The sequence below is a fragment of the Pleurodeles waltl genome, chromosome 5, assembly GCF_031143425.1.
Source record: "Pleurodeles waltl isolate 20211129_DDA chromosome 5, aPleWal1.hap1.20221129, whole genome shotgun sequence".
Classification (NCBI taxonomy): domain Eukaryota; kingdom Metazoa; phylum Chordata; class Amphibia; order Caudata; family Salamandridae; genus Pleurodeles; species Pleurodeles waltl.
In genome coordinates, this window is record NC_090444.1 from 608,491,622 (window position 1) to 608,518,627 (window position 27,006).

General features: G+C 47.8%; 1 protein-coding gene across 1 annotated transcript in view; it reads right to left on the reverse strand.

Moving 5' to 3' along the window:
- MTR (5-methyltetrahydrofolate-homocysteine methyltransferase) overlaps window positions 1–27,006 on the reverse strand; it is a 484,998-nt gene that overhangs the window by 62,657 nt on the left and 395,335 nt on the right. Inside the window, exon 29 of the mRNA XM_069234453.1 lies at window positions 5,020–5,216. Coding sequence (XP_069090554.1) covers window positions 5,020–5,216 — 197 coding nt within the window. The remainder of the gene's footprint in view (window positions 1–5,019; window positions 5,217–27,006) is intronic.

Sequence of the window (27,006 nt, forward strand, 5' to 3'; positions counted from 1 at the left end):
GAAAGGCGAGGGCTCTGTTGTCAGTCCAATTGTGATCAGTCAGCCTCCACTCCAGATAATGTGCAGTTTCCCCTGAAATCAGAATGGCATCTGACAGGTTTCATTAGTGCTGGGCCCACTGGAACTTCAGATTCCATTGCACAGCAGGCATATGCCACCTGGCATGTTCAACAAGGAGGATGCATTAGGCTAAAAGGCCAAGAAGCCTCAGAGCTGTTCTCATCAAGCTCCATTACTGAGGCCGAAACATTGGGATCATAGTTCTAATGTCATGGACTCCAAGCAACAGAGGGAAAGCCCTGAGCTCACCGATGTCCAGGATAGCTCCAGTAAATGGAAGCCTGTGCTAAGGGGTCGGTGTGACTTTGGCACGTTGATCATGAACCCAAAGATGTCAGGTGGCTTGCAGTCATTTGAAGTAGGTGCATGACTGTAACCCACCTTCAACATCCAGCCATCGAAGTAAGGGCGACCTCCAAAGATGGGTGGCGAACACTGCCATTACTTTCACGAATACCCGCAGGTAACCTCAGTGGGACGCCAAGATGGGTACATGAAAATATGTATCCTGCTGGTCCAAGGAGAACCATCCATTCGTTCAGGTCCTAGGCAGAGGGAAGCTGGGCCAGGATGAGAGTTTTGAATTTGTTTTTCCACAGGAAGGCATTCAGAGGACAAAGATCTAAGATGGGTCGAAGCCCCCATCTTTCTTTGGCACAAGAAAATACTAACAGTAGAATCCCTCTCCTATTTTCAAGTCTGGAACCATCTCAATGGCTCTTATGAGAGTAAAACTTGGAACTCTTGCAACAGAGAGATTCACTTTGATTTGGTGGAGCATAAAAAAGGGGAGGTTACATCCACGCTGAAAAATTTGGAGGACCCATCTTTGGATGTGAAAGATAGCTGGCCTGTGAGAAAGTGCTGGATCCTGCCTCCCAGTGGTAGTTGTGTGCCACTAATGAAAGCTAAAGCAGCTGTGCTGGAGGCGGTTACCACAGGGAAGAGGTCTGAGAAGACATGTGCCCTTGGTTGCATGCATGCTGCATGCCCCAAAATACTAGGGTGATTGCACAAGAGGCTGACTTTCGCTCCCTATACTCCATACCCATAAAATAACCTCTGAATTTCTGAAACTAGTGAGGGGATACAGTTTGGCAGAGGTTACAAAACACAGAAAAAGTGCCATGATCCTACTCTCCTTGAATCGTTCCAAAGAAGAATCCGCTTTCTCACTGAACAGGTGTGAGCCATCAAAAGGCATTGCAATCAGAGACACCTGTCCCTCTCCAGAGAATCCTGTGGAACACATCCACAAATGGTGATGGAGCACCTTGCTAGTGCCAACCACCCTCCCAACCAACCAGAGGTTTTGTTATCTGAATGCCTCAATCATCTAATACTTCATATTCAAATGAGTCCAGGAGAAAGACTTGGGGTTATCCTTGCTGGAGGCAGCCTCAATCACCAAGAGTAGGATGTTCAGTAATTAAATCAGCATCACCAGACACTGGTCTGCAATGTCTGGATACCTGCCTAACCACAAGTGAGCAAGAACAGGCCTTTGACTAAATAAATGCTCATTAAAATGTTAGTTAGGGCCTCACTGGGTGGGAGCAAAGGTTCAGCTATGGCTGGCCCAGGCAACAAGATTTCCTTAAGGACATTTGTCTTAACCTTAATAGAGCGTAGTTGTAAGTCCTAGCTGCATGTCAATTTATTGCTCCAAATGAAGCACATACTTCTAATGGTGTCCAAATCCCAAGTTCAGTCCTGTACCAGGAGAAGTGTTGAGCCCACTGGCCTCTTGTAACTCAATGTAAACATTAGCATCATCAGCATCATGAGGGGGTAAATTCGCCCCCATCCCCGCCCCAATCCTCCCACCGCCACCACCAGTATCTGTAGGAGATGGCAAGCTTTGGTATGAATCTGAGCGGGAAAGACAATGGAGCCTCCTAGGACAGGTCCACTCTAGAGGAGGTATAGGATTGGAATCTGGCTGACCGGTTGCGCTGTAGCAATTTCTTAGTTCAACACTGTTCAAGATTGTGCTAAAGTCACTTTTGGGGTCAGACACAGGAACCAGCACCACATCCCTCCACAAGTGCTTGAGATGTCAGTACCAACTGAAGTATACAACAAAGTGATAGATGAAATGCTTGAATTCATCTCAGCCACTGGCAATTATTTGGGGCCGCAGTCCATCATTATTTGCATACCATGCCACCTCAGTTTGGCCCAGCTTGACCTGCTCCAGTTAAAAAACAGTCTAGCCCGAAGTGCCAAGCCAGATCCTACCAGAACACAAGCAACCCAACACCAGTTTTGCCCTAGTTATGGGCTCAACAGCCAGGTACAGCTTGGTTCCAGTGACACAGTGTTCACGGAACCCACCTCCAAGCATATCATTCCCACTTAGGGCAACAATCTTGAATCCAAAAAATGGATTGATGGAATGCCTGAATTAATTTCAGCCATTGGTAATTATTCGAGCCGCATCCCAGTTTATCTTTATTTTTGCACACCATGCTACCTCAGTTTGAACTAAACTATCGTCAAATCAGTCTTGACCCTACTCCAATTGGAAGAGTCCAGCCTGAACTGCCAAGCCAGGTCCTCTCTGAACCGAAACACAAGCAGCCCACGACCGGTTTCGCTCTAGCTATGGGCTCATCAGCTGGGTACAGATTGGTTCCAATGACACTGTGCTCAGGATCCATGTCTCGGCATACCTGTCCAACTTAAGGCAACAGATTGAAGTATACAAAAAGTGATGGCTGGAATGCTTGAATTAATCTCAGCCACTGGTTATTACTTGGGCCACATCCAAGTCCATTTGTGTTTTGCACTTTAGGAGACATCAGTACTGGCATCAATGAGGGAGGGACCAACGCAGCTTGTAGGGCCTGGGTGGAATTCCCTATCGGAGCTGCTACAGAGCCCATAACGGGTCCATGGGTGTCAGAGAACACTGAGGACAGATCAGATTGTGGTAAACCAACTGACAGCACCTACAACTACCCGAGGGAGCTCAGTGAATGCCAAGTATTAGTAACATAAGCTCCTTAAAGTCTTTGACCTTTTGTGATGACAATGGCCTGGGGAATATGGGGCAAACCAGGACCAACCGAGAAATATGCATCGCAACTGGAGATTATGAGGGAGACCAACTGACACTGTGATGCCCTCGCAACTTCTCTTTAGACAGTGTGTGGCATGATAGGGCGAATCCTACTTTGCCTTCTCGCATTTATGCGTACAGTTTGACTTAACAGAGTAATCTGACCACAAGGTTGAACATTTGCGGGATTGACCTAAGGACTAGGAGAGGGAAATACATGAAGCGCACAACTTCTTCTTGTGTCTAGCAATGTACAACTTTGATTTCCATTCTTGTATCGCCCTCATGTGCAAGAAGGCAGACATGTTCCATGACTAAAGAGTTGTGTCCTGAGGCCAAACACCAGAAACACACCTTGTAGAGGGTCTATGAAGACATACCTTTCTGACAATCTCGGTAAATTCTGAAATCTGCAACATTAGGGAATATCGTTTCCTAGAACACTGGATTTTCTTGTTTTGAAAGTTGTTGGAAGACCAACGAAATTTGAACCTAAGCTCCAAATCAGCACCGGAAAGCACACAAAAAAAGTAACTAACGTCAGCATGCAAGGGTGGAGTGATAAAATACAAGAGTGAAGCCACACAGCGCCACCTAGCAGCAGCATACAGAAGCATTGATGAAAATATTCTAAAACTCAGGAATCTGTTGTTAGAAGTATCCATTTGAAAGAAACTCAATATTGTTTTCAATTTCAAATGTAAGGCATAAACAACCTTAGGTTTTTCAGCAATTGAATTAAGTCAGTGGCACTTTCTAAGATTGGTCTGCTGCACATTAGAACTTTTGGTGTTACTTATTTTCGAACATTGAGTGACAAGATACTTCAGATTTACCTAACAGTAAAAAAAGAGTTCCTTTTGCCTAAAAATCTGAAAAAAATGATCAAAATGTTGAGTTCAGAACAATGACATTGAATCTATGAGGTTAAATTATATATAGAGAGCATTGCATCATATATATATAATTCTGTGCGTTTGAGTGAATGGTGAAGGCATGAAGTACAGAGTCCCTGTCACCAGCTAAGAAATGGAGGTCGATTAAGATAAACAGCATGGCAGAACTGGATCAAATCAGTCAAAATGAAAGCATTTGAGTTATAAGTTGAAAGCCCCTTACTTAATATGGCCACAATGAAAAGGCAAACAAGCATGGTGGAATATTTAATGCAATTAACTATTGCATCATTCAGCTGAAAAATGTGTGCCATCAGAACTCTGGATTTGTTTCAGTCATGCATGCTAGAAAGTCCAACCTAAAGGGTGAAAAACATTTCTTTACAATGGCAATGTTATTATTTATGGCATCACTGAAAGTAAATTATGTGGAATAACCTTGGGGTGCAAGATCCAAAGTGTCAGGTAACAGTAGATATTAAACATTAAAGGGCTTGGAAACCTTTATAGAAGAATATTATCAGTAACCTTATGAGAATGGACAACAAATGAGACCTGGTAATTAATAATCTAGAGCTGCATTTCATATACTGGCAACTATTGCAATACAAGTATTCTGGTCAAGTTCATTCTGGGTGGTTCTAGAAATCATATCACCAAATAAAAGCAATGCAAGACATACAGCAGATCTAAGATACTGGAAACAAACATAAGCCATAACGATTCCTAACTATCTGGTGCTTAAAAGTGTTTAATCATAAAAACATGGAAGCAGCAGGTCACTGTGAACCATATGAACACAGTGATGACTGTCTTTTAGCATTATAAGAAATTACATCAAATACCAGTATATTTGCTTTGCCATTATAAAAATAAGTCATGATCAGAGAACATTTACACACCCAAATAAGAGCATTCATTTAAACACTAATAACAGGTCTAATACTTCTTGAACAAAATAAAAAAGTACTATTCAAAAGTGGAAATAATTGATCACACCTGTTGTCTTAATCCATAAAATATTGCAATTGGGTTGGAAGATTGTGGCTGTGCATCATCTTCGTACAAATAGATATCATCTTGAACACTCTGAGCTGGCCAGAACCCAAAGATGCCACGTGCTTGCAGCTTCCTTTGGCAAATCAAAGTCTTGAGCATGCTTTGGGCATCGTTGTAAACTCTCTTAGCTTCTTCTCCTATGGACATAAACAGTCTTGAATGGTCTTAACGCAAGCAACCACAAGCAATGTATTGCATAAATGTTAAACATATACCACTCTGCAAACGTCTGCATGGATAAGAAAATACAGATTAACAAACGAGTTACTTACCTTCGGTAACGCCTTATCTGGTAGAGACTATATTTAGCCTCAGGTTCCTTACCTTAGAATTATTCCCAGGCATCAAACTGGATCTGGAAATGTTTTCGTGAGCAGTACCCCTACACGCCTGCAGGTGGCCTTGATCAGGTCTGCACGGCATCCTCCACGTGGGAAGTGCAGCTCATGGTGCCCTTATAGGGGTCACTCAGGTGCGCTGACGTCAGTTTCTTTTCCCAACTTTCCACACCATGAGCACAGAGCCACGAAGGACACGGACAACTGGTGTGGAAAACTAGGGCCCTGAAAAGGAAGTAGCCCTGTCCCTAGGAATCCATTCGCAGAGCGGGGAGGATAGGTGGGTCAGTAAGGAATCTGAGGCTAGATGTAGCCTCTACCAGATCAGGCGGTACCAAAGGTAAGTAACTTGTTCAATCTGATAGAGACTTCTAGCTGCAGACTCCTTAACTTAATATAGACACTGAAGCAATACCTTTCCCAGAGATTGGTCTGCAGACCAATTTCAGACAAGGAAGTTCTACAGGATCACATGGGCAAAAAGCCCATCGGGATGAACCTGGCTGTCCAGGTAGTAGTGTTTTGTGGACGTGTGCAATGAGGCCTACGTTGCTGCCAGGCAGATGTCCAGGACTGGAATCCTGAGTGCTAACATAGAGGTCGCAGGTTTAGCTCTGGTAGAATGAGCTTGCAAGCCTTCAGGGGGTTGCTTCTTGGCCAATGAGTAGCAGATCTTTATACAGAGGACAATCCATCTGGAGATGGTCCGCTTCTGCATGGCCCGTCCTTTCTTTTCTCTGACATACCCTATGAAGAGTTGGTCATCCACCTGGAACTCTTGTGTTCAGTTAAGGTAGAACAACAATGCCCTTTTTGGGTCCATATAGTGGAATCACCCCTCCTCCTTGGAGGGATGTGAAGTGTGAAAAGTAGGCAGGGTGATGGATTGGCCTACGTGAAATAGAGTGACCCCTTTCGGAAGAAAGGATACTCTTGTGTGAAGCACCAGTTTTTCTGAATTGATTGTGAAATAAGGAGGCTTGGATGATAAAGCCTGAAGAGTGCTGACCCTCCGAGCAGACTTCCCACGCAGAATGCTGTTTTGATGGTAAGTTGCCTGAGAGGACAATTATGGATCAGCTTAAAAAGGAGCACATGTCAGGAATATCAAAACAAGATTGAGGTCCCACTGAGGAATGATAGAGGGTGAAGGATGGTCATATTTTGAGACTTTTCAAGAACCAATTAATAACTGGGGATTTGAAGAGGGATAGTGGATCAGACAACCACAAAAAATCCCAGATAGCGGAGAGACCACCCTTCAGAGTTCCCAGAGCAGAGCACTGCTGGGCAAGAGTAAGAATAAAAAAAAAGAACCTGAAAAGGGGGGCAGAAAGGGGATCAATTTGTTTTCCTGACCATTATGCCACAAATCTTTGCCAATGACAGGCATATACAGTCTTAGTGGAGGGATGCCTGACTGCCAAGATAACATCACAGACTTCAGGGGGAAGGTCAAGGGCTATCAACTGTCGCCATTAATTCGCCACGTAAGAAGGCGAAGAGTTGACAGGTTGGGATGGAGGACCCTCCTCTGCTGCTGTGACAGAAGATTTTCCCGAATGGGCAGCCTGATCAGATGGCCACGCTCAAAAGCTTGGGATACCAACTCTCTGTGCCCAGTCCAGAGCCACAAAGATGACTTGGGCCCGGATGTTCTTGAGCTTCTTGAGAATGATGGGCAGGAAAGGCATACAGGAGGCCTAAGCTCCACTGGAGATGCAAAGTGACCCCAAGCGAGAGACGCCTTGGAAACCCCAGAGGGAAAAACTACTGACTGCGTGTTCTCAGCAGTAGCAGACAGATATAACCAAGGTTCTCCCCACTGCTGAAAGAAACTTTGTGCCACCTCCGGATGGAGATGCCATTCATGATCTGCTAGGCATCTGCAGCTGAGTTGGTCCTCTCTGGTGTCCAGGAGCCTGCCAGATTTTGAAGCTCCAGGGATATGCCCTGACATTCCAGCCATGTCCAGAGTTGCAGAGCCTCCTGAAAGAGGGTCCACAACCCCACCCCACCCTGTTTGTTGCAGTGCCATATGGCCGTGGTGTTGTCTGTGAACACCTGCACTAGCCTTCCCTTGATGGAGGGTAGAAAAGGCTTTCAATGCCAATCAGATCACTCAGAGCTCCAACAGGTTGATGTGGAGTCCAGATTCTACCAGAGACCAGAATCCTCTGATCTCCACCTCTACCAGATGGCCGCCCCAGCCCAGGAGTGACACATCTATCACTAATGTCAGAGCTGGTTGGGGAAGAGAGAGGGGTCTACCACTGACCCACTAGTGGATCTTCACCCACCACTGCAAATCTTTTGCAGTTCCTTCTGAGATCTGGACCATGTCGTAAAGATTCCCCTGGTGCTGTGTAGGAGGCTGGACTGGCTTGTAGTGGGTACCAAGGGGTACTTACACCTTGCACCAGGCCCAGGTATCCCTTATTAGTGTAGAGGGGTGTCTAGCAGCTTAGGCTGATAGAAAAGGTAGCTTAGCAGAGCAGCTTAGGCTGAACTAGGAGACGAGTGAAGCTCCTACAGTACAGTACCACTAGTGTCATATGCACAATATCATAAGAAAACACAATACACAGATATATTAAAAATAAAGGTACTTTATTTTTATGACAATATGCCAAAGTATCTCAGTGAGTACCCTCAGTATGAGGATAGCAAATATACACAAGATATATGTACACAATACCAAAATATGCAGTAATAGCAATAGAAAACAGTGCAAACAATGTATAGTCACAATAGAATGCAATGGGGGCACATAGGGATAGGGGCAACACAAACCATATACTCTAGAAGTGGAATGCGAACCATGAATGGACCCCAAACCTATGTGACCTTGTAGAGGGTCGCTGGGACTGTAAGGAAACAGTGAGGGTTAGAAAAATAGCCCACCCCAAGACCCTGAAAAGTGGGTGCAAAGTGCACCTAAGTTCCCCAAAGAGCACAGAAGTCGTGATAGGGGAATTCTGCAAGGAAGATCAACACCAGCAATGCAACAACGATGGATTTCCTGACGAGAGTACCTGTGGAACAAGGGGACCAAGTCCAAAAGTCACAATCAAGTCGGGAGTGGGCAGATGCCCAGGAAATGCCAGCTGTGGGTGCAAAGAAGCTGCCACCGGATGGTAGAAGCTGTGGATTCTGCAAGAACGACAAGGGCTAGAAACTTCCCCTTTGGAGGATGGATGTCCCACGTCGTGAAGAGTCGTGCAGAGGTGTTTCCGTGCAGAAAGACCGCAAACAAGCCTTGCTAGCTGCAAGGGTCGCTGTTAGGGTTTTTGGATGCTGCTGTGGCCCAGGAGGGACCAGGATGTCGCCAATTGCGCGAGGGGACGGAGGGGGTGCCCAGCAAGACAAGGAGCCCTCTCAGAAGCAAGCAGCACCCGCAGAAGTGCCGGAACAGGCACTATGAAGTGGAGTGAACCGGAGCTCACCCGAAGTCACAAAAGAGGGTCCCACGACGCCGGAGGACAACTCAGGAGGTCGTGCACTGCAGGTTAGAGTGCCGGGGACCCAGGCTTGGCTGTGCACACAGGAAATCCTGGAAGAGTGCACAGGAGCCGGAGTAGCTGCAAAACACGCGGTTCCCAGCAATGCAGTCTAGCGTGGGGAGGCAAGGAGTCACTGGACTGTGGGAGTCACTTGGACAGAGTTGCTGAGTTCAAGGGACCTCACTCGTCGTACTGAGAGGAGACCCAGAGGACCGGTGATGCAGTTCTTTGGTGCCTGCGGGTGCAGGGGGAAGATTCCGTCGACCCACAGGAGATTTCTTCGGAGCTTCTAGTGCAGAGAGGAGGCAGACTACCCCCACAGCATGCACCACCAGGAAAACAGTCAAGAAGGCGGCAGGATCAGCGTTACAAGGTCGCAGTAGTCGTCTTTGCTACTTTGTTGCAGTTTTGCAAGCGCGATCAGCATTCGATTCCTTGGCAGAAGGTGAAGAGAGAGATGCAGAGGAACTCTGATGAGCTCTTGCATTCGTTATCTAAAGAATTCCCCAAAGCAGAGACCCTAAATAGCCAGAAAAGGAGGTTTGGCTACCTAGGAGAGAGGATAGGCTAGCAACACCTGAAGGAGCCTATCAGAAGGAGTCTCTGACGTCACCTGCTGGCACTGGCCACTCAGAGCAGTCCAGTGTGCCAGCAGAACCTCTGTTTCCAAGATGGCAGAGGTCTGGAGCACACTGGAGGAGCTCTGGGCACCTCCCAGGGGAGGTGCAGGTCAGGGGAGTGGTCACTCACCTTTCCTTTGTCCAGTTTCGCGCCGGAGCAGGGCTGAGGGATCCCTGAACCGGTGTAGATTGGCTTATGCAGAGATGGGCACCATCTGTGCCCATCAAAGCCTTTCCAAAGGCTGGGGGAGGCTACTCCTCCCCAGCCCGGACACCTTTTTCCAAAGGGAGAGGGTGTAACACCCTCTCTCTGAGGACGTCCTTTGTTCATCCTTCCTGGGCCAAGCCTGGCTGGACCCCAGGAGAGCAGAAACCTGTCTGAGGGGTTGGCAGCAGCAGCAGCTGCAGTGAAACCCCGGGAAAGGTAGTTTGGCAGTACCCGGGTCTGAGCTAGAGACTCGGGGGATTATAGAATTGTCTCCCCAATGCCAGAATGGCATTGGGGTGACAATTCCATGATCTTAGACATGTTACATGGCCATGTTCGGAGTTACCATTGTGACGCTATACATATGTCGTGACATATGTATAGTGCACACGTGTAATGGTGTCCCCGCACTCACAAAGTCCGGGGAATTTGCCCTGAACAATGTGGGAGCACCTTGGCTAGTGCCAGGGTGCCCACACACTAAGTAACTTAGCACCCAACCTTTACCAGGTAAAGGTTAGACATATAGGTGACTTATAAGTTACTTAAGTGCAGTGGTAAATGGCTGTGAAATAACGTGGACGTTATTTCACTCAGGCTGCAAGGGCAGGCCTGTGTAAGAATTGTCAGAGCTCCCTATGGGTGGCAAAAGAAATGCTGCAGCCCATAGGGCTCTCCTAGAACCCCAATACCCTGGGTACCTCAGTACCATATACTAGGGAATTATAAGGGTGTACCAGTATGCCAATGTAAATTGGTGAAATTGGTCACTAGCCTGTTAGTGACAATTTGGAAAGAAAATGAGAGAGCATAACCACTGAGGTTCTGGATAGCAGAGCCTCAGTGAAACAGTTAGTCATAACACAGGTAACACATACAGGGCACACTTATGAGCACTGGGGCCCTGGCTGGCAGGGTCCCAGTGACACATACAACTAAAACAACATATATACAGTGAAATATGGGGGTAACATGCCAGGCAAGATGGTACTTTCCTACATGCTGCGCCCACTGAAACTTCAGATCCCACTGCAGAGCCCACATATGCCAGCGAGCATGTGTCAAAACAGGAGACAGGAGGCCATGAGGCTCAGCAGCCTCAGAGTCAATCCCACCGAAATCCAGGATAGAGGCTGAAATATTGGTATCATAGCCTGAATATCCTGGACTTACTGTTCGGGAGGATAAGCTAGAAAGTGCACAGTGTCCAGAACAGCTCTGATGAAAGGGAGCATCATGTGCGACTTTGGCACGTTGTTAGTAAACCCAAGCGAGTGTAGGAGGTCCGTCGTAGTCTTGAGGTAAGAGACGACAGCCTGGGGTGAGACCGCCTTCAACAGCCAGTCGTCAAGATAGGGGAAGACTAGAATCCCCAATCTTCGCAGATAAGCTGCAACCACCGCTATCACCTTGGTGAACACCTGAGGCGCGCTGGTAAAGCCAATACGTACCATGGTAAACTGAAAGTGCTTGTGGCCAACTGTGAACCGCAGGTAACGTCTATGGCCAGACAGTACAGAGATGTGAAAATATGTGTCCTGCAAGACCAGCGCTACCATCCCGTCTCCCGAGTCCAGGGCAGACAGGCCCTGAACAAGCATGAGCATCTTGAACTTCTCCTTCTTGAGGAAGAAATTGGTGGGGGGCACAAGTCTAGGGTAGGACAAAGGCCTTCGTCCTTTTTAGGCACCAGAAAGTAGTGGGATTGACATCCATGACACATTTCTGGCATCGGCACCCTCTCTAAGGCTCCCTTTGAAAAGAGAGCGGTCACTTCCTGGCAGAGAATGGAAAAATATTCCTCTGTCAGCCTGTCGTACGTCAATGGCATGGGCGAGAGGTAGTCATGAAGGGGAGGGAGCAACCCTTTTGGACAATCTGCAAAACCCCACCTCTCTGATGTTATGGACCGGTAGTGGGGCAGGTGTTTTATCGAATTCTGTCTCCAACTGGTCCCCATGATGCTAAGAGGACAGATTAGGAGGGTTTGAAGGCTGCGGCTGGTGGACCGGCACTCCCTCAGCCACGCTGAGGCTGGGGTGCATGCGGGGCAGCTGGGACAATAGAAGCATGGTTGGAAGCCCCTTCCATGGCCACAAAAGGAGCAAAAGGCAGATTGTGGATGCCAAGGGGTCATGGAGAAGCCAAAGGACCTGGCTATAGCTCCACTGTCTTTAAAGCCCTCCCGCGCAAAATTCTCATCGTCTCTGAAGATACGGGAGCCACTGAAGGGCATGTCTATAAGTGATGTTTGGACACTCCCAGAAAAGTCAGTTGTCCTCAACCAGGCGTGACACTGAAAGACCATCATCAATGAAACAGCTCTGCCTAGTGAGTCAAAGGAATCCAGTTCACATCGTATTGTGAACTTAGCTGTGTCTCTCGTCAGCAACAGCCTCAGAGAGTACGGTCCAGGCCTGTTCCAGGACCCTTGGAAGCACTTGTGCAACTGTATCCTACAGGGTGTGGGCATAGCAGCCCAAAAGGCACACGTTGTTTATGGACCATGGTGCCAGGAAGTGGGGAAAACCATATTTTCCTTAAGGTGTCCAGCCTGTGGATTCCCTATCCATGGGAGCGATAGGGAATCTGCCAGGATTTACATGGGAAGTAGGGGCTGGGACCACCAAGTTCTCTGGGGCACGGTGTTGGGTGAGGAAGTGTGGATTCCCTGGAGTGGGGCAATGGCAGTGGGCAATTGTCCTGTTCATAGGAACCCCTGTGCTGGGCTTGGACCAGGTTCCAAGCAGCACCCCTGTGAGAGCTTCTTTCTATAGGGGTAGTGGTTCTGAGGGGGTTACTCCCAGATGTTGCACCTCTGTCTAGGCATTGGTCTTGACTGCCACTGAGGGCAACTGAAAGTCGAGGGCATCACCTGCCCTCCACACCACCATTGCAATGGATGCTCCCTCCTTCTTAGCCACGGTAGGTTGAGAAATCCTGACAGTATCTGGTGTAATGTTCAGTCCAATGGCCTCACACCCATTCATGTCAGGTTTGTAAGCTGGCATTCTCAAGGGTCCAGCGACCTCTCTTAGTCCTCCCCGATTCCTAGCCCATAGAAAGAGCGCTCAGGCTCCGACCTGGAAAGCATGGGATCCCATCAGTGCTGGAGTCAACGTCGTTCGACGCCCTTCTTGCTCTGTATTGGAGTTGTGTTACAAAATAGGTGTGGCAGAGCCGGTGGGTACCGAGAATGTTGACATTGTGACTGGGTCCGGGAAAGTCGAGGAGGCACAACCGGCATCAGTTTGGATTCACAAGTGGACCCTAGGGGCTTGACTGCTGCTGAGGAAGGAGCCGGTCTGGTTTCCAGAAACTCCAGAAGGCACAGAGACGTCCAATGCAATGGCTCTACTGCAAAGCCAGGCCTCGAATGTCACCACTCCCCCATCCCATTGGCTGACAGAGGCGGTGAAGTCGAAGATCTCTTTGATTTCTTCTTGTGGTGCTTACCTGAGTGACCTGATGAATTTGAGTGCGATGAAGATCTTGGGCTCCGGGACCGCTCCTGTGACCTTTCTCTCAATGGGACTTCGAATGTTTTGGTGTTACATGTTGAGCCACCAGGAGCTTGAGCAATCGCTCCCTAAAAGTCTTGGGGTTCATGGCATGGCAATCTGCACAGGTCTTTTGGTCGTGGTTGCGCTCCAGGCACCAGAGGCATGCAAGATATGGGTCTGTCACCAACATCAAGCACTGACCGGCTCAGCAAGGCTTGAAGATGGCCTTTCTTGATGACATCCCTGCCACACCAGGAGGAAAAACCTCAAAAAAGAAGTTGACAAAATTTGAAAAAGGTTAGCCAAAAAATGACTAAGGGGCAGCGATTCTCTGGATTTGCACTGACTGCCACGGAAAGAAAAGAAATGATGTCAGTGTAATTAGATGGCACCAATATAGGTACCGCAAATGGCACTTCCAGCGCGGATGCCATGCGAAGCATAGGGGTACTGCTCATTAAAAAAGAATCCAGATGCAGTCTGATGCCTGGGGGTAATTCTAAGTTATGAAATCTGCGGCTATAAGTCTTTATCAGGTATCCCATTTCAACTGCAGTGTACTTATCAATCCATAACCCAAGCATGAGCAGGATGGTTAAAGTTCAAAGAATTTCCAATTATGTCTGGTTAAAGCCACCTTTGGCTACACCTTCTCTTATGATAATATTTTAATGTAAACAGAAATTTGCGACCCACTAGGAATCTGTGCCATCACAGGGATGGTGGCCTGCTTGGCTTAGTAGACCACCATGTCTGTGATGGCTTTTTTTAATGCAGCGGTGGCCCGTGGGACCCCTTCCATTTGCAAATGGGTTGCCACTAATGTTTGCAGTCAGTAAATTATTAATATGTTACAACTGGAATTCGGTCACAAAACATTAATACATACTATTATGATTTGGTATTTGGAAATGACACCCCAAATTAGGTCACAAACCAAATTGCAATTCGGTAACATGTTACGGAGTCGCAGTCTGAGTTTGAAACATACCAAAATGCTTTTTTGTGGTCACAAACTGGCCCATTCTGTAAATCGGCCAAATTGCAAATGAAAAAAAGCTTGCTACATATGGCCCTCAGTTACTGCAGTTTATTTAAACCACTCATCTTGTCAACAAAATACTTTGCTCTGAAACCTGGGATCTGGCACATGCTTTCTGTGGGCTCTTTCTGTTTGAGTGAATTACTCCTGAATTTCCCAGATTGACTCAGTAAGCCTTTTCTGAGAATAAGACTCACGGCATGCACTGGTGGGAAGTTTGAAGAGTAAGACTTCTTACGGTGAAAGAGAATTGTGACTAAGGCCTCTGTTTCAGTGGGTTAGCCAATCATATGCCTATACATTCAAAAGTAAGCCACGATTAAATCTGGAGTTAATCGCATGTAATTTAATATGCAACAACTGGTTTCCTTCCTAACATAACCTCTGTTTCGTACATGCCCTTATATATCTCTTCTTTCTTTGATTACCATGCTTTTGGATCTGTAACTCCCAGGCACCACTTCTTGTGCACCAGACTACCTCACTCACCAATCTGAAAGCCCAGCTCTTCCATTTAATCAACACCCAATGCCATTCTTCACCTTCTGCAATTTTACTTTTGCCAAAGTTCTTTTCAACATTTCAGCATCTCCCTAATTTCGAGTTAAACATGTGAAACCCTCTTTTTTGACAGTAAACATGCCAATGATTAGACTGTCCTCTCTATCCATGTATAGGTGTTACTGACCTATACACATTTACTTTTACTACCCTGTAACATATTTTGTTTTTAATTGTGATGCTTTTGAATTCTGTAGAGAAACAATACACTGTATTCAAATGGTTAAATAAAAAAATATATATATATACAATAGCCTTGGATGTACCCAATGCTATTCCATGGCTGGAGTATATTAGAGCAACGTTAGAAATAACAGGGTGTTGTAAGATCTTTGGAAATTAGAAAACAAATATTGCCATCCTTTAAGGGGAAAACCGATACACTGCTTCTCACCCCTCTTTCACAAGAAATGGAACCAATAGAGTTATGTAAACCATCTGTAAGGGGTCGTGCACTTAGTAAATCTTCTACAGAGCTGAAGCAGTGCTTAGAGTGGGTCTTTAACATCAGCAAAATAAATGTTATTGTCAGGTTGAGATTAAGGATATTGCTGGAAGTGTTGAGTATTCCTAAGTGCAGAGGAGTGGAGAAACTAGGTATACTTTGCCCTGGCGATAAAATTTCATCTGAGGGGTTTAGACACGTTTTTGTTTTTTGTAAGTTTTATAACATTCCTAAGAGGAGGTATCTAACTGAAATGGGCCACTGTAATTGTGCACCAGCATTTCTGCTGTTTCTGAACATATTTTCTATTCCAGAATTACACTGTTTACATTTTTTGTGCAAATGTATAATTTTTATGATGGTTTAGGAACAGTGTTTTAAGTGTTTTAAACGAAATACATATTTTGGAATGAATTCATTAATCAAAAACATTCAATATGTCCTATTGCCCAGCCAGACTTTATCATCTAGTAAGCAACAGAGTTCATCGTTGTGCGCACAGAACCTACAATTATTTTTTTTGGGCAGTTTTTTTTATAGTGCGAACTCAATACAAATGTATTGGAGTACTTTACATGAGCACCAGCTAAATTATACAAGGACAAATTCATTTTTTTTTTTTTTTTTTTTTTAGCACAAGGAGATTAAGGCCCTCATTTCGACTTTGGTGGTTTTTTGGCAAGACCACTGCAATGGCAGCGGCCAAAAGACTTCCATGTTGGCAGTAATCCGACCGCCGTATTAAGAGTCACAATATGAAGATAGCTAAAAAACAGCCACAAAACCGACATCACCAGAACAAAGGAGGGCGAGAATGAGGCGGTTCAACCACCAGCACTGCCACGCCAACAACCTTCCACCCACCAGATTATAACCCGCAAATCACCACTACGGTTCTTCTATGGTGGAAAATCATTTGTGGTACAAACCGCCGCGCTCCGAACTCACTCCTGTCAGAACAGAACACCACACTGGACAGTTCGAATACCCCAACCCTGACACACATACACACACCAAGCACACTTACTGCACTATATAACACCCCCACACACAACCCACAATCCTTTGCGACGAAAAAGACTACTACATACACAGAGAAGCCACAATCACATTACTAGGTACACTACACCATAGGCACATTTACACTTCACAGTCACCACACAACTGCACAAACAACACTATACACACATCACAACTACACACAAACACCACAACCTACCAGCACTCACAACCAAACACCCTCATCCCACCAAGCACCCTACACACACAACACCCACCACCAGCCACAACACAACCAACATATCACATCAAAAGCACCCACGCTTCAGAGACAATGAGTTGAGGGTAATGGTTGATGAAATCCTCAGGGTAGAGCCACAACTCTTAGGAGCACAGGTACAGCAAACTTCCATAGCCAGGAAATTGGAGTTATGGCAGAGAATAAATAGTTGACAGGGTCAACTCAGTGGGCACCCATCCACGAACAAGGGAGGACATCAGGAAGAGGTGGAACGACCTACGAGGAAAGGTGCATTCCATGGCTTCACCACACCAGATAGTCTTGCACAAGACTGGCGGTGGGGCCCCACCTCCTCCGCCAAAGCTAACATCATGGGAGGATGTGGTCTAGGACATCCTGTATCGTGAGAGCGTGACTGGAATACCCGGAGGACTGGACTCTGGTAAGTAATTACCTCTCCCCTGGCACTAAATCGACCTGCCAGCATGCTTCCTCACCACCCAAACATGACCCAATTCACCCCATCTCCCTTTACACATCCCATCTAATCACCTAATACCCCTCCACTGCATGCCACACCACCACCTTGCCCCAATGCCCACATACTCCCTGCCAAGTGTACGGATAGCACAGCCAATTACTATCACTATGACTCCCACAATGCACTAGCCCATCTACATCAAAACCTGCAATGTGCACTTCACATCATATCTCTTGCATTTATGACTATTGCACTAGCAACAACAACTGTATGCCTCGACTGAGGACCACTACATGGCAATGACAGCAATGCAATGGCACAACACAATGCCAAACAACGCCAAACACAGACACAGCACTTTCACCAAACCTAAGGGCCACTTATCCAGATCAACAGCCCTGAAATGGACTGATCATGGGCATGAAACTAAGAAGGTACACTTCATGCACAACATGCACAGACAGGACGAGCAACCTTGCATACACACAAACCCTCATCCCGCATGGACACAATGCTGCAATGTACAGCCATTCCCACTTATATCTGGCAAGCCAGAAGAGCCACCAGCTAACAGGCCACACCTGTCATGTGAACCATAACACAAAAACAGAACCCACCCACCGAACTGATGTTACCAAGCCTGAATCACAACAACCCCTATGGAGCATGGTACAAATGCCACAATCCACTATCCACAAACTGTGTTAGTGCTGCTGCACTTGTCATTGCCATTGCTGGGAATCAAGTCAAGTATGCATCAGACAAAAAGACAACCAATCACACCTCCACCATTTAACTCTCTCACTCCATCCACAGGTACCACTGCCACTACCACCACGAAGAGGATACCAGAGACAGACAGCCCTCCTCAGGATGAAGGCCCCAGTGAGGACAAACCTGCTGGATGTCTGGACAGTGACGACCTACCTGGCCCATCTGGGACCCCTGGTTAGTCTACCACTCTCTGCCTCACCCTGCCCACATCAAACCCCCCACACCCTGTGGCACCACCAACTCAGCCAACCCTTCACCCCCAAACCTGTGCCCCAAGGACTGTACAATCAGTTGTGTGCCCCATAGTGCAGGGACCTGAGTCGCCCCCTCACACCCAAGACAATGAAGGCCCTGATGACACTGGGAGTGGGCACACCGTGCCAGGGGCACAGGCACATGGGGCCAGGGGTTGTGGGAGAGCACCTGTGGGCCAGAGGACGGGGCAGCCAAGGGAGTCATCTGACCAGGAAGCCATCTCCCAAGTCCCGGGAGCATATCAATAAACCCAGGACAGGATGGGCCAGATCATAACCATGTTGGGGGGAAACCAGAGGCTGTGGAGGGAATACCACCAGGAGGTCATGCAGCAGGGGCAGGCCCTCAATGCCACCATGGCCTCCATTGCAGGGGTGCTCAGGGACATCAATACCACCCTGCGTGCTTCCTCCACCCACCAGCAGGCCCCTAGCCACATCACATCAGAACCTTCTACATCTGCTAGTGGAATGGTGGCCCTGCCATGGGAACCACAGGCCACAGGCACCCTTCCCTCTGTAGCTGAAGAACACCCACCACCTCCAAACGTGGACGTTCATCCAGACATCCAGCTGGAGCAGATGCCAAGAACAAACCCACTGCCAGGAAGTGAGCCTCTCCTGATTACTCTCCCCTGTGTGCCACTGAGACACCATGTTGACTGTTCAATGACATTACTCCATTTTCCCATGGCCCTTGGGACACTGGAACTGTGCTATCTACAGCTGTGCCACCTAATCTGAGGATTTCATCTACCATTACACCACTCATCACCTGTTTGCCACTGTATGCACAATAAACACTATAGAACACAGCTACTGTATTTGTGTCTTTATTTGCAAAAATGTTATGTGGTTATGGCCCCCTAATCCAACAGGCAGTGTAAAGGGCTGCAGAGGAAGGCATACTCGTCAGGAGACACAGTACAACATATCTGTCTTAGGGTAGATGTAAGGGAGTCACTAGTACAGACACACACCAGGGTATATCCACTTATCCAAACTGCAAATGAACATGACAGAGACTACCATCAGGATAGTAGTCATGGTGCCACACAAAGCATATATGCAGTTCATATTTGTCCTGCCCTCTAAACAGGTCACATGCGCTAAACTCTACTCTGTGAACAGTAACCAAAGGCTAATAAACATGAATGCCTCAAGCAACAGGTAGGAGAGCTAAGGATTAACAAATACGGGCCTGTCCATAGGAGATGTGAATCTTGCAACCTGCAAAGGGTACACATGGTAGAGATGACACATTTTCAGTCAGCACCTTACATGCATACAGTAACCTTCCACAACACACACATAGGGATAGGAACATATTACACCACAACTGATAATCCAAATCAGGAGGACCACTGACAGCAAACTCTGTTGAGATAGTACACATTCAAATACACACACAGAATACCGGTATGTTACTGGAAATACTGATTGATGAGCTCAGCTCTAGAGTCAGCTGCACCTTCCTCATCTGCTTCCTCATCACCCTCCACTTCTGCATCACCAGCCACTGGTCCAGCTGCCTCTTCATCATCTGTTAGTAAAGGTATCTGAAGTCTCCGGGGCAGATTGAGGAGCATGCAGCAAGCAACTATGATCTGGCATACATTTTGGGGACTGTAGAGGAGGGCACCTCCAGAGAAGTGCAGCAGGCACCTGAATCTGGCCTTCAGGAGGCCAAATGTCCTTTCAATTACACATGTCGTCCTGCTGTGGACCTCACTGAAACGGAGTTCCCTTTCAGTGGCAGAGTACCTCACTGGTGTCAACAGCCAGGAAGGGTTAGGATAGCCATAGGGACCCATGTGCACAGAGGTAGGACCTGTTACAATACAGGTACAGCCACAGGGAAGAATGTGTCATAACAGAGATGCACATCCAAATGCATACATACCAATGAGCCAAGCCCTCTCTCTCTGTAGTCGTGCCATCATGTGGGGGACATTGCTATTCCTCAGAATGTAGGAGTCATGCACAGATTCAGGAAACTTGGCTGTCACTTGGGAGATGTATTAGTCTGCCACACACACACCACCTGAACATTGATGGAGTGGTAGTTTTTCCTGTTCCTATACACCTGTTCACTGGCACTGGGAGGGACCAAGGCTATATGGGTGCCATCTATGGCCCCTATCACATGAGGGATGCGTCCCACATCATAGAAGTCTGCCTTCACATTGACCAAATTCCCTCATTAGGGGAACCTGATCTCCAGGTGTTTCAATAAGGCACTCTGTACATCCTTCAACATAAGATTGAACATGGGCTGTGACATCCCTGCTGCCAAGTCCACTGTAATCTGAAAGGAGCCTGTGGCAAGGAAATGTAGCACCCAAAGAACTTGAACTGTGGAAGGAATGGCATAGGGATTACGTATGGCAGGTGTTGGAAATGGCCCTTTTCGCAGGGTTATCCCCAAACTCTTTGCCTTCGTCCACCTATTTTTCCACAATTGCTTTTATTGGTTTATTGTCTCTGGCAACTTTACCACTGCTAATCAGTGCTAAAGTGCAAGTGTTCCCTGGTAAATTGTACTATTGATTGGTTTATCCATGATTGGCATATTTGATTAACTGTTAAGTCCCTAGTAAAGTGCATCAGAGGTGCACAGGCCCTGTAAATCAAATGCTACTAGTGGGTCTGCAGCACTGATTATACCACCCACATAAGTAGCCCTGTAAACATGGCTCAGACCTGCCACTGCAGTGTCTGTGTTTGCAGTTTTAAACTGCCAATTCGACCTGGCAAAGTGTACCCACTTGCCAGGCCCTAAACCTTCCCTTTTGGTACGTGTAAGGCACGCCTAAGACAGGCCCTAGGTAGCCCCATGGGCAGGGTGCAGTATATTTAAAAGGTAGGACATGTATTGGTGTGTTTTACATGTCCTAACAGTGACATTCTGCCAAATTCGGGTTTCACTGTTGCAAGGCCCATCTCCCACATAGGTTAACACAGGGCTGCCTTTAAATAACATTAAAGAGCAGATTTCCTTTAAGGGAAGGTAGAAATGTGAGGTTTGGGGTCTCTGAACTCACAATTTAAAAACACATCTTTTAGTGAAATTGGTTTTTAGATTGTGAGTTTGAAGATGCCACTTTTAGAGAGTAGGCATTTTCTTGCTTAAACCATTCTGTGACTCTGCCTGTTTGTGGATTCACAATCTGGGTCAGTTTGACAGTTGGGCTGTTCACACCTCTCCTCTAGACAGTGATACAAAGGGAGCTAGGTGTAGCCTGCATTTCTTGATGAGCCATCTGAGCTAGAGTGGAGATAGGAGGGGTGGCCGCTTGCACCTGAAAGTACTGTGTCTGTCATCACACAATGCAGTCTCCAACCCCCTGGTGTGAAGGAAGGATCTTGCAAACACTTGAGACTTTGCTTTGAAGTTTACCAACTTCAAAGGCAGAATGGGGTATAGGAAGAAGACCCAAAACCCCAGACTTTTAGAATCTTCCTAGAATCAAGCGGAAACTTTGCCCAGGAGAAGAGCTGAAGGAGGAGTACTGTCCCTTTGCTGTGTTGCTTTGCTGGACTGGCCTGCAGTTGCTGCTTCTGCCTGAAAAGAGTACAAAGGGTGAACTTTGCTGTGTGTCCTACTTGAGAAAGTTCTCCAACAGCTTGGATTAGAGCTTGCCTCCTATTGGAAGTCTGAGGGACATCAAAGACTTCAGTTTCCTCGATCTGCAGCACTGGTAACTGTGTGTTTTGTACTGTTCAAGAGAAAAAACCACTGCGCTGCCGCCAACGAAGATGCTGGCCTGCAACGTGACCTGCCGATGCCACACGGAGCCGCACTGCCCCGCTTTGGACCGTTAGACTGGTCTCACCAATGCCGCTATCGGACATCTTCACTGAGTCACTACTCGCACCGCGACCTGTGGGCCCCGCACTCCGGCATCACCTGCTCACACCGCAGCCTGGGCATCCCCAATCCCCAATAGACACCGCTCCTGCTAACACCAGCGCTGTTGCCTGCACCGTGGCCTGTAGCCACTGCTTGTGAGGTACAGGAAGCACTGTCCAAAACCACAGGCCTGGACCACCGACACCAGCACCATCTACTCCAGTGCCGTCACCTGGCACCCCTGCCTGTACCGTGGCCTGTCGGCACCGCTCGTGAGGCTCACAAAGCATCGTCCCATCCAGCACTGCTGGCTTGGGCCTACCGATGACAGCACGTCAGCAACGACGACGACGCTGCCTGCACCGTGACCTGGTGACACTGCACATCGAACTGCTTCACCCCGCAGCCCTGGTCTCACCGACGCCACTGGACGCCGTCACCGAGCCGCTGCCTGCACCGTGACCTGTTGTCACTGCACGTCTCATCGTCCCACTTCGCACTGCAGCCTCGATGCCATCCAAGCCTGCGCTCCTGACTTTATCAGCCCAGAGTTCGATCTGCAATGCATGTGACTTCAAGGGCCTGATGACCCCCGCACCGACTCCGGACCCAACACCATGACGCTAGCGACGCCGCGCTCCAGAGCTCACCGTGAGATCACGAAGCCCTACAATTCCACACATACTGTTTGCAAGACTTCCCGCCACTGTAGCTGGCCCGCGATGCCGTGGCTGGCATGAACTGTTGGTTTTGTTGATCACGATACCATGATTGCCCCAGGTGGAGCTATCGACTTCAAGGCATTGTATTTTTGAATAAATCTTGCAAAATTCATATCTTTAACACTGTATGTTGGATTTTTATTGTTTTGGTCTTGTTTTACGCAGATAAGTATTGTAGTGTTTTCATTTATTACTGTGTGTTATGTGCAAATGCTTTACACATTGCTTCTGAGATAAGCCTGATTGCTTGTGCCATAAGCCTGATTGCTTGTGCCAAGCCACCAAGGGGGTGAGTAGGGGTTATCTGAGTGGGTATCTCCCTTTTTCTGACTAGAGGGAGGGCCCCTACTTGGACAGGGTGCAAACCGACACCCAACTAGAAACCCCATTTCTAACAGCAGGCAATAGATCAGGTTCCAACTGGGTACATAGATCTTTTATGGTCAACCGATACAGATAATAGGTCTGAATGATATGCCTCTTCTCCAGAGTTGCAAGGTTCACTAGTGGACGGTACACTGGTGCATGTCTCAATATCCTCATGAAAGGGTATCTAGGATAGAGAGAAGAGAATGTACAATGTAATATGCACTCCATACATGTTAGCAGAACATATCATAATCGCACACACCTAACACTGTAGACATGCTTCCTTGCTGCACATTGCTGGCCCTGATCACTAGTTACTGACACTCATCACATGTGTCATGTTCGATATGTGGTAAACTGAGCTGTCCTGCACTGAGCATGTATGTAGTCATGCTAATTACCTATATGGTTACACCGCCTTTGAGCCGACAATATGACAACCAGCAATATAAGGCCACTGTGTCATGTATGTCACATGTATAAGCCAAATCATGATGCCAAAAAGTAGGCCTACTCCGCATTCAGGTGAAAAAAGTGTATGGCGCACTTATTTTCATCGCATGAGATGAGCATAAAATGGCAGCCGCCTTTCCTGTAGCTCTAGACAGATGGAAGTGACCTAAGTCCGCCGGCTTGTGTTGTCATGGCAGTAGGCGGTCGCTACCGCCGTGCAACTTCTCATTGGGTAACATTGCTGCCTTTGGGGGACTGGAGCCATTGGCAAGACCGCTGGCAGTGACGGTCCTGTATGCGGCAGCCGTGACCGCCATTTTCTCCAGCTTTGCTCATTTGACTCCTGACACTCTTGTAGGCAAGACCTGCATGAGCTGAGCTGCTGTGTACTGTCTCTTGGAGCCATCATGCCATGTCCTGTAGGTGATAGGGCCCTAGCCTTCATCTACAAGAGCTGTGGAAGCTGGTGGAGAGGGTCCTACCCCTGTATGGGGCACCAGAGGAACAGGTGAGCCCAATGCCATAGTCATGCATTATAGGGGTGTGTGTGAAGGTGAATGGTTTATGTGTTCTGGTCAGGGAGTACATGCATACAGAGGGCATGGTGTTTAGGCGTGTGAACCGTGAGGATATGTATGTGTGGGCATTTGGTGGGTATGATGTTTATAGTCCATTGCTGTAGGTATGGTGCCAGTCTACGTAACTTTCTCCTTCTGTCTGTGTCACCCATTCAGGTCAACGCCCATCAGAAGAAGGGGATCATGTCATCGCCAAGCAAGTGTCACTCTCCTGATATCCCCGGGACTACATTAATCATGTACTGGTTATGGTATTGATAAATTGAGGGGCTGCCATTACAGTTCCACCACATAACTGGTCTTTATGGGACATGAGTACTGGCCTAATAGCTGACCAGGAAAATATATAGCTGATCTGCTGACTGTAGGGTATGTGTAGGTAGGCAAGCTGGGATACTGTAACATGTCAAACTGATGAGGTCTGGTAGCACAGATAATGCATTCCTAGGAGCCATAATTCTGGAGATGTGGCCTTCCAACCAATGAGTTGGTACTGGAGGTGGTATGTGCCCTGGGAGATCCCTCATTTGTCACCATGGTGTGTACATGGCATGTAGGACAAAGCAAGTCCTATGCTGCATTGCTGACTGCCTACATCAAGTCATCATGGATAGTTGGGTGCACATCTGATGGCCTGTGACTATTACAGCATGCGTTGGCTATTAGGTAGTGGCAGAATAGGAGGGGTTTGGGTACTGCATCACCCATGGCGTGTTGATGTGAAGGAAATCCTGTATTCAGTCTCCTCAGGCTGCTTATGTGCTAGTGGGATGTGTAATTGGTGTACTGGCAGAGGTGTTTGTCCATGTGTGCCTAATGCATGCAAATATGTCCCCCCTGAGATGTGTGTTGTCTGGGCTCAGTGTCAGGTTTTGCCTTTTGTGGAATGGTGTGTGTGAGGGTGGAGTTGTCATGGTGCGTAGTCCAACTGGTGTACCTGCATGTGTGGTGGCACTGGAAGTGGTCCATCATGTGGTATGTGTGTTTCAGAGGTACATCTGTTAAGACAGTACACTTAGTAGATGTGTTTTACATGAGGTATATGGCCCTTTGTAGATTCACTTAGCAGTATGCTGGGTAGTGATACATGCGTTGTGTGTCACCTGCTCTGGCTCTGTGATAGGGTCTGCCTACTCTCATGGCTATACCACAGATTCACATAGTACACATCATATGTGAACTGTAAGGAAATGCCTTCCTTGGCATGGTTACCCCCTGACTTTTTGCCTTTTGTTGATGCCAGTTAAAACTGAAAGGGTGCTGGGACCCTGCTAACCAGGCCCCAGCACCAGTGTTCTTTCCCTAATCTGTACCTTTGTTCCCACAACTGGCACAGCCCTGGAACACAGATAAGTCCCTTGTAAATGGTACCCCTGGTACCAAGGGCCCTGTTGCCAGGGAAGGTATCTAAGGACTGCAGCATGTCTTATGCCACCCTGGGAACCCCTCACACAGTGTGTGTGTGCTGGTGGGGAGAAATGACTAAGTCGACATGACACTCCCCTCAGAGTGCCATGACCATCTCTCACTGTCTGTGGCATAGGTAAGTCACCCCTCTAGCAGGCCTTACAGCCCTAAGGCAGGGTGCACTATACCACAGGTGAGGGCATAAGTGCATGAGCACTATGCCCCTACAGTGTCTAAGCAAAACCTTAGACATTGTAAGTGCTGGTTAGCCATAAAGAGTATATGGTCTGGGAGTTTGTCAAACACTAACTCCACAGTTCCATAATGGCTACACTGTAATCTGGGAAGTTTGGTATCAAACGTCTCAGCACAATAGATGCACACTGATGCCAGTGTGGGATGTATTGTAAAATAGACCCAGAGGGCATCTTAGAGATGTCCCCTGATTACCAGTCCAACTCCTAGTGCTAGGATGACCAGTTTCTGCCAGCCTGCCACAACCAGATGAGTTTCTGGCCACATGGGGTGAGTGCCTTTGTCACTTTGTGGCCAGGAACAAATCCTGTACTGGGTGGAGGTGCTTCTCACCTCCCCCTGCAGGAACTTTAACACCTGGCGGTGAGCCTCAAAGGCTCATGCCTTTTGTTACAGCACCCCAGGGCATCCCAGCTAGTGGAGATGCCCGCCCCTCCAGCCACTGCCCCCACCTTTGGGGGCAAGGCTGGAGGAGATAATGAGGAAAACAAGGAGGAGCCACCCACCAGTCAGGACAGCCCCTAAGGTGCCCTGAGCTGAGGTGACTCCTCCCTTTAGAAATCCTCCATCTTGAGATTGGAGGATTCCCCCAATAGGGATAGGGATGTGCCCCCCTTCCCTCAGGTAGGAGGCACAAAGAGGGTGTAGCCCCCATCCAGGACAGTAGCCATTGGCTACTGCCTCCCAGACCTAAACACCCCCCTAAATTTAGTATTTAGGGGGACCCTGAACCTAAGAAATCAGATTCCTGCATCCTGAAGAAAGAAGGACTACTGACCTGAAAGCCTTGCAGAGACGACAACTGACTTGGTTCCAGCCCTATCGGCCTGTCTCCAGACTCAAAGTACCTGCACAGCGACGCATCCGACAGGGACTAGCGACCTCTGAGGACTCAGAGGACTGCCCTGAACCCACAGGACCAAGAAACTCCAGAGAACAGCGGCACTGTTCAAAAACAGCAACAACTTTGCAACTTTTTAGCAACTTCCAAAGAACTCTCTCTTCCCGCTGGAAGCGTGAGACTTCTCACTCTGCATCCAACACCTCGAGCTCCAGAGAACTAGCACTGCAGAGAGGACTCCCAGGTGAGTACGACAACGTGAGTAACCTGAGTCGACCCCCCTGCACCCTCACAGGGACACCTGCAGAGAGGATCCAGAGGCTCCCCCTGACCGTGACTGACTGGTAACAAGGAACCCGACACCTGGACCAAGCATTGCACTCGCAGCCCCCAGGACCTAGAGGAACCACCTTCCAGTGCAGGAGTGACCAGCAGGCAGCCCTCTACCTAGCCCAGTCGGTGGCTGGCCCAAGAAGCCCC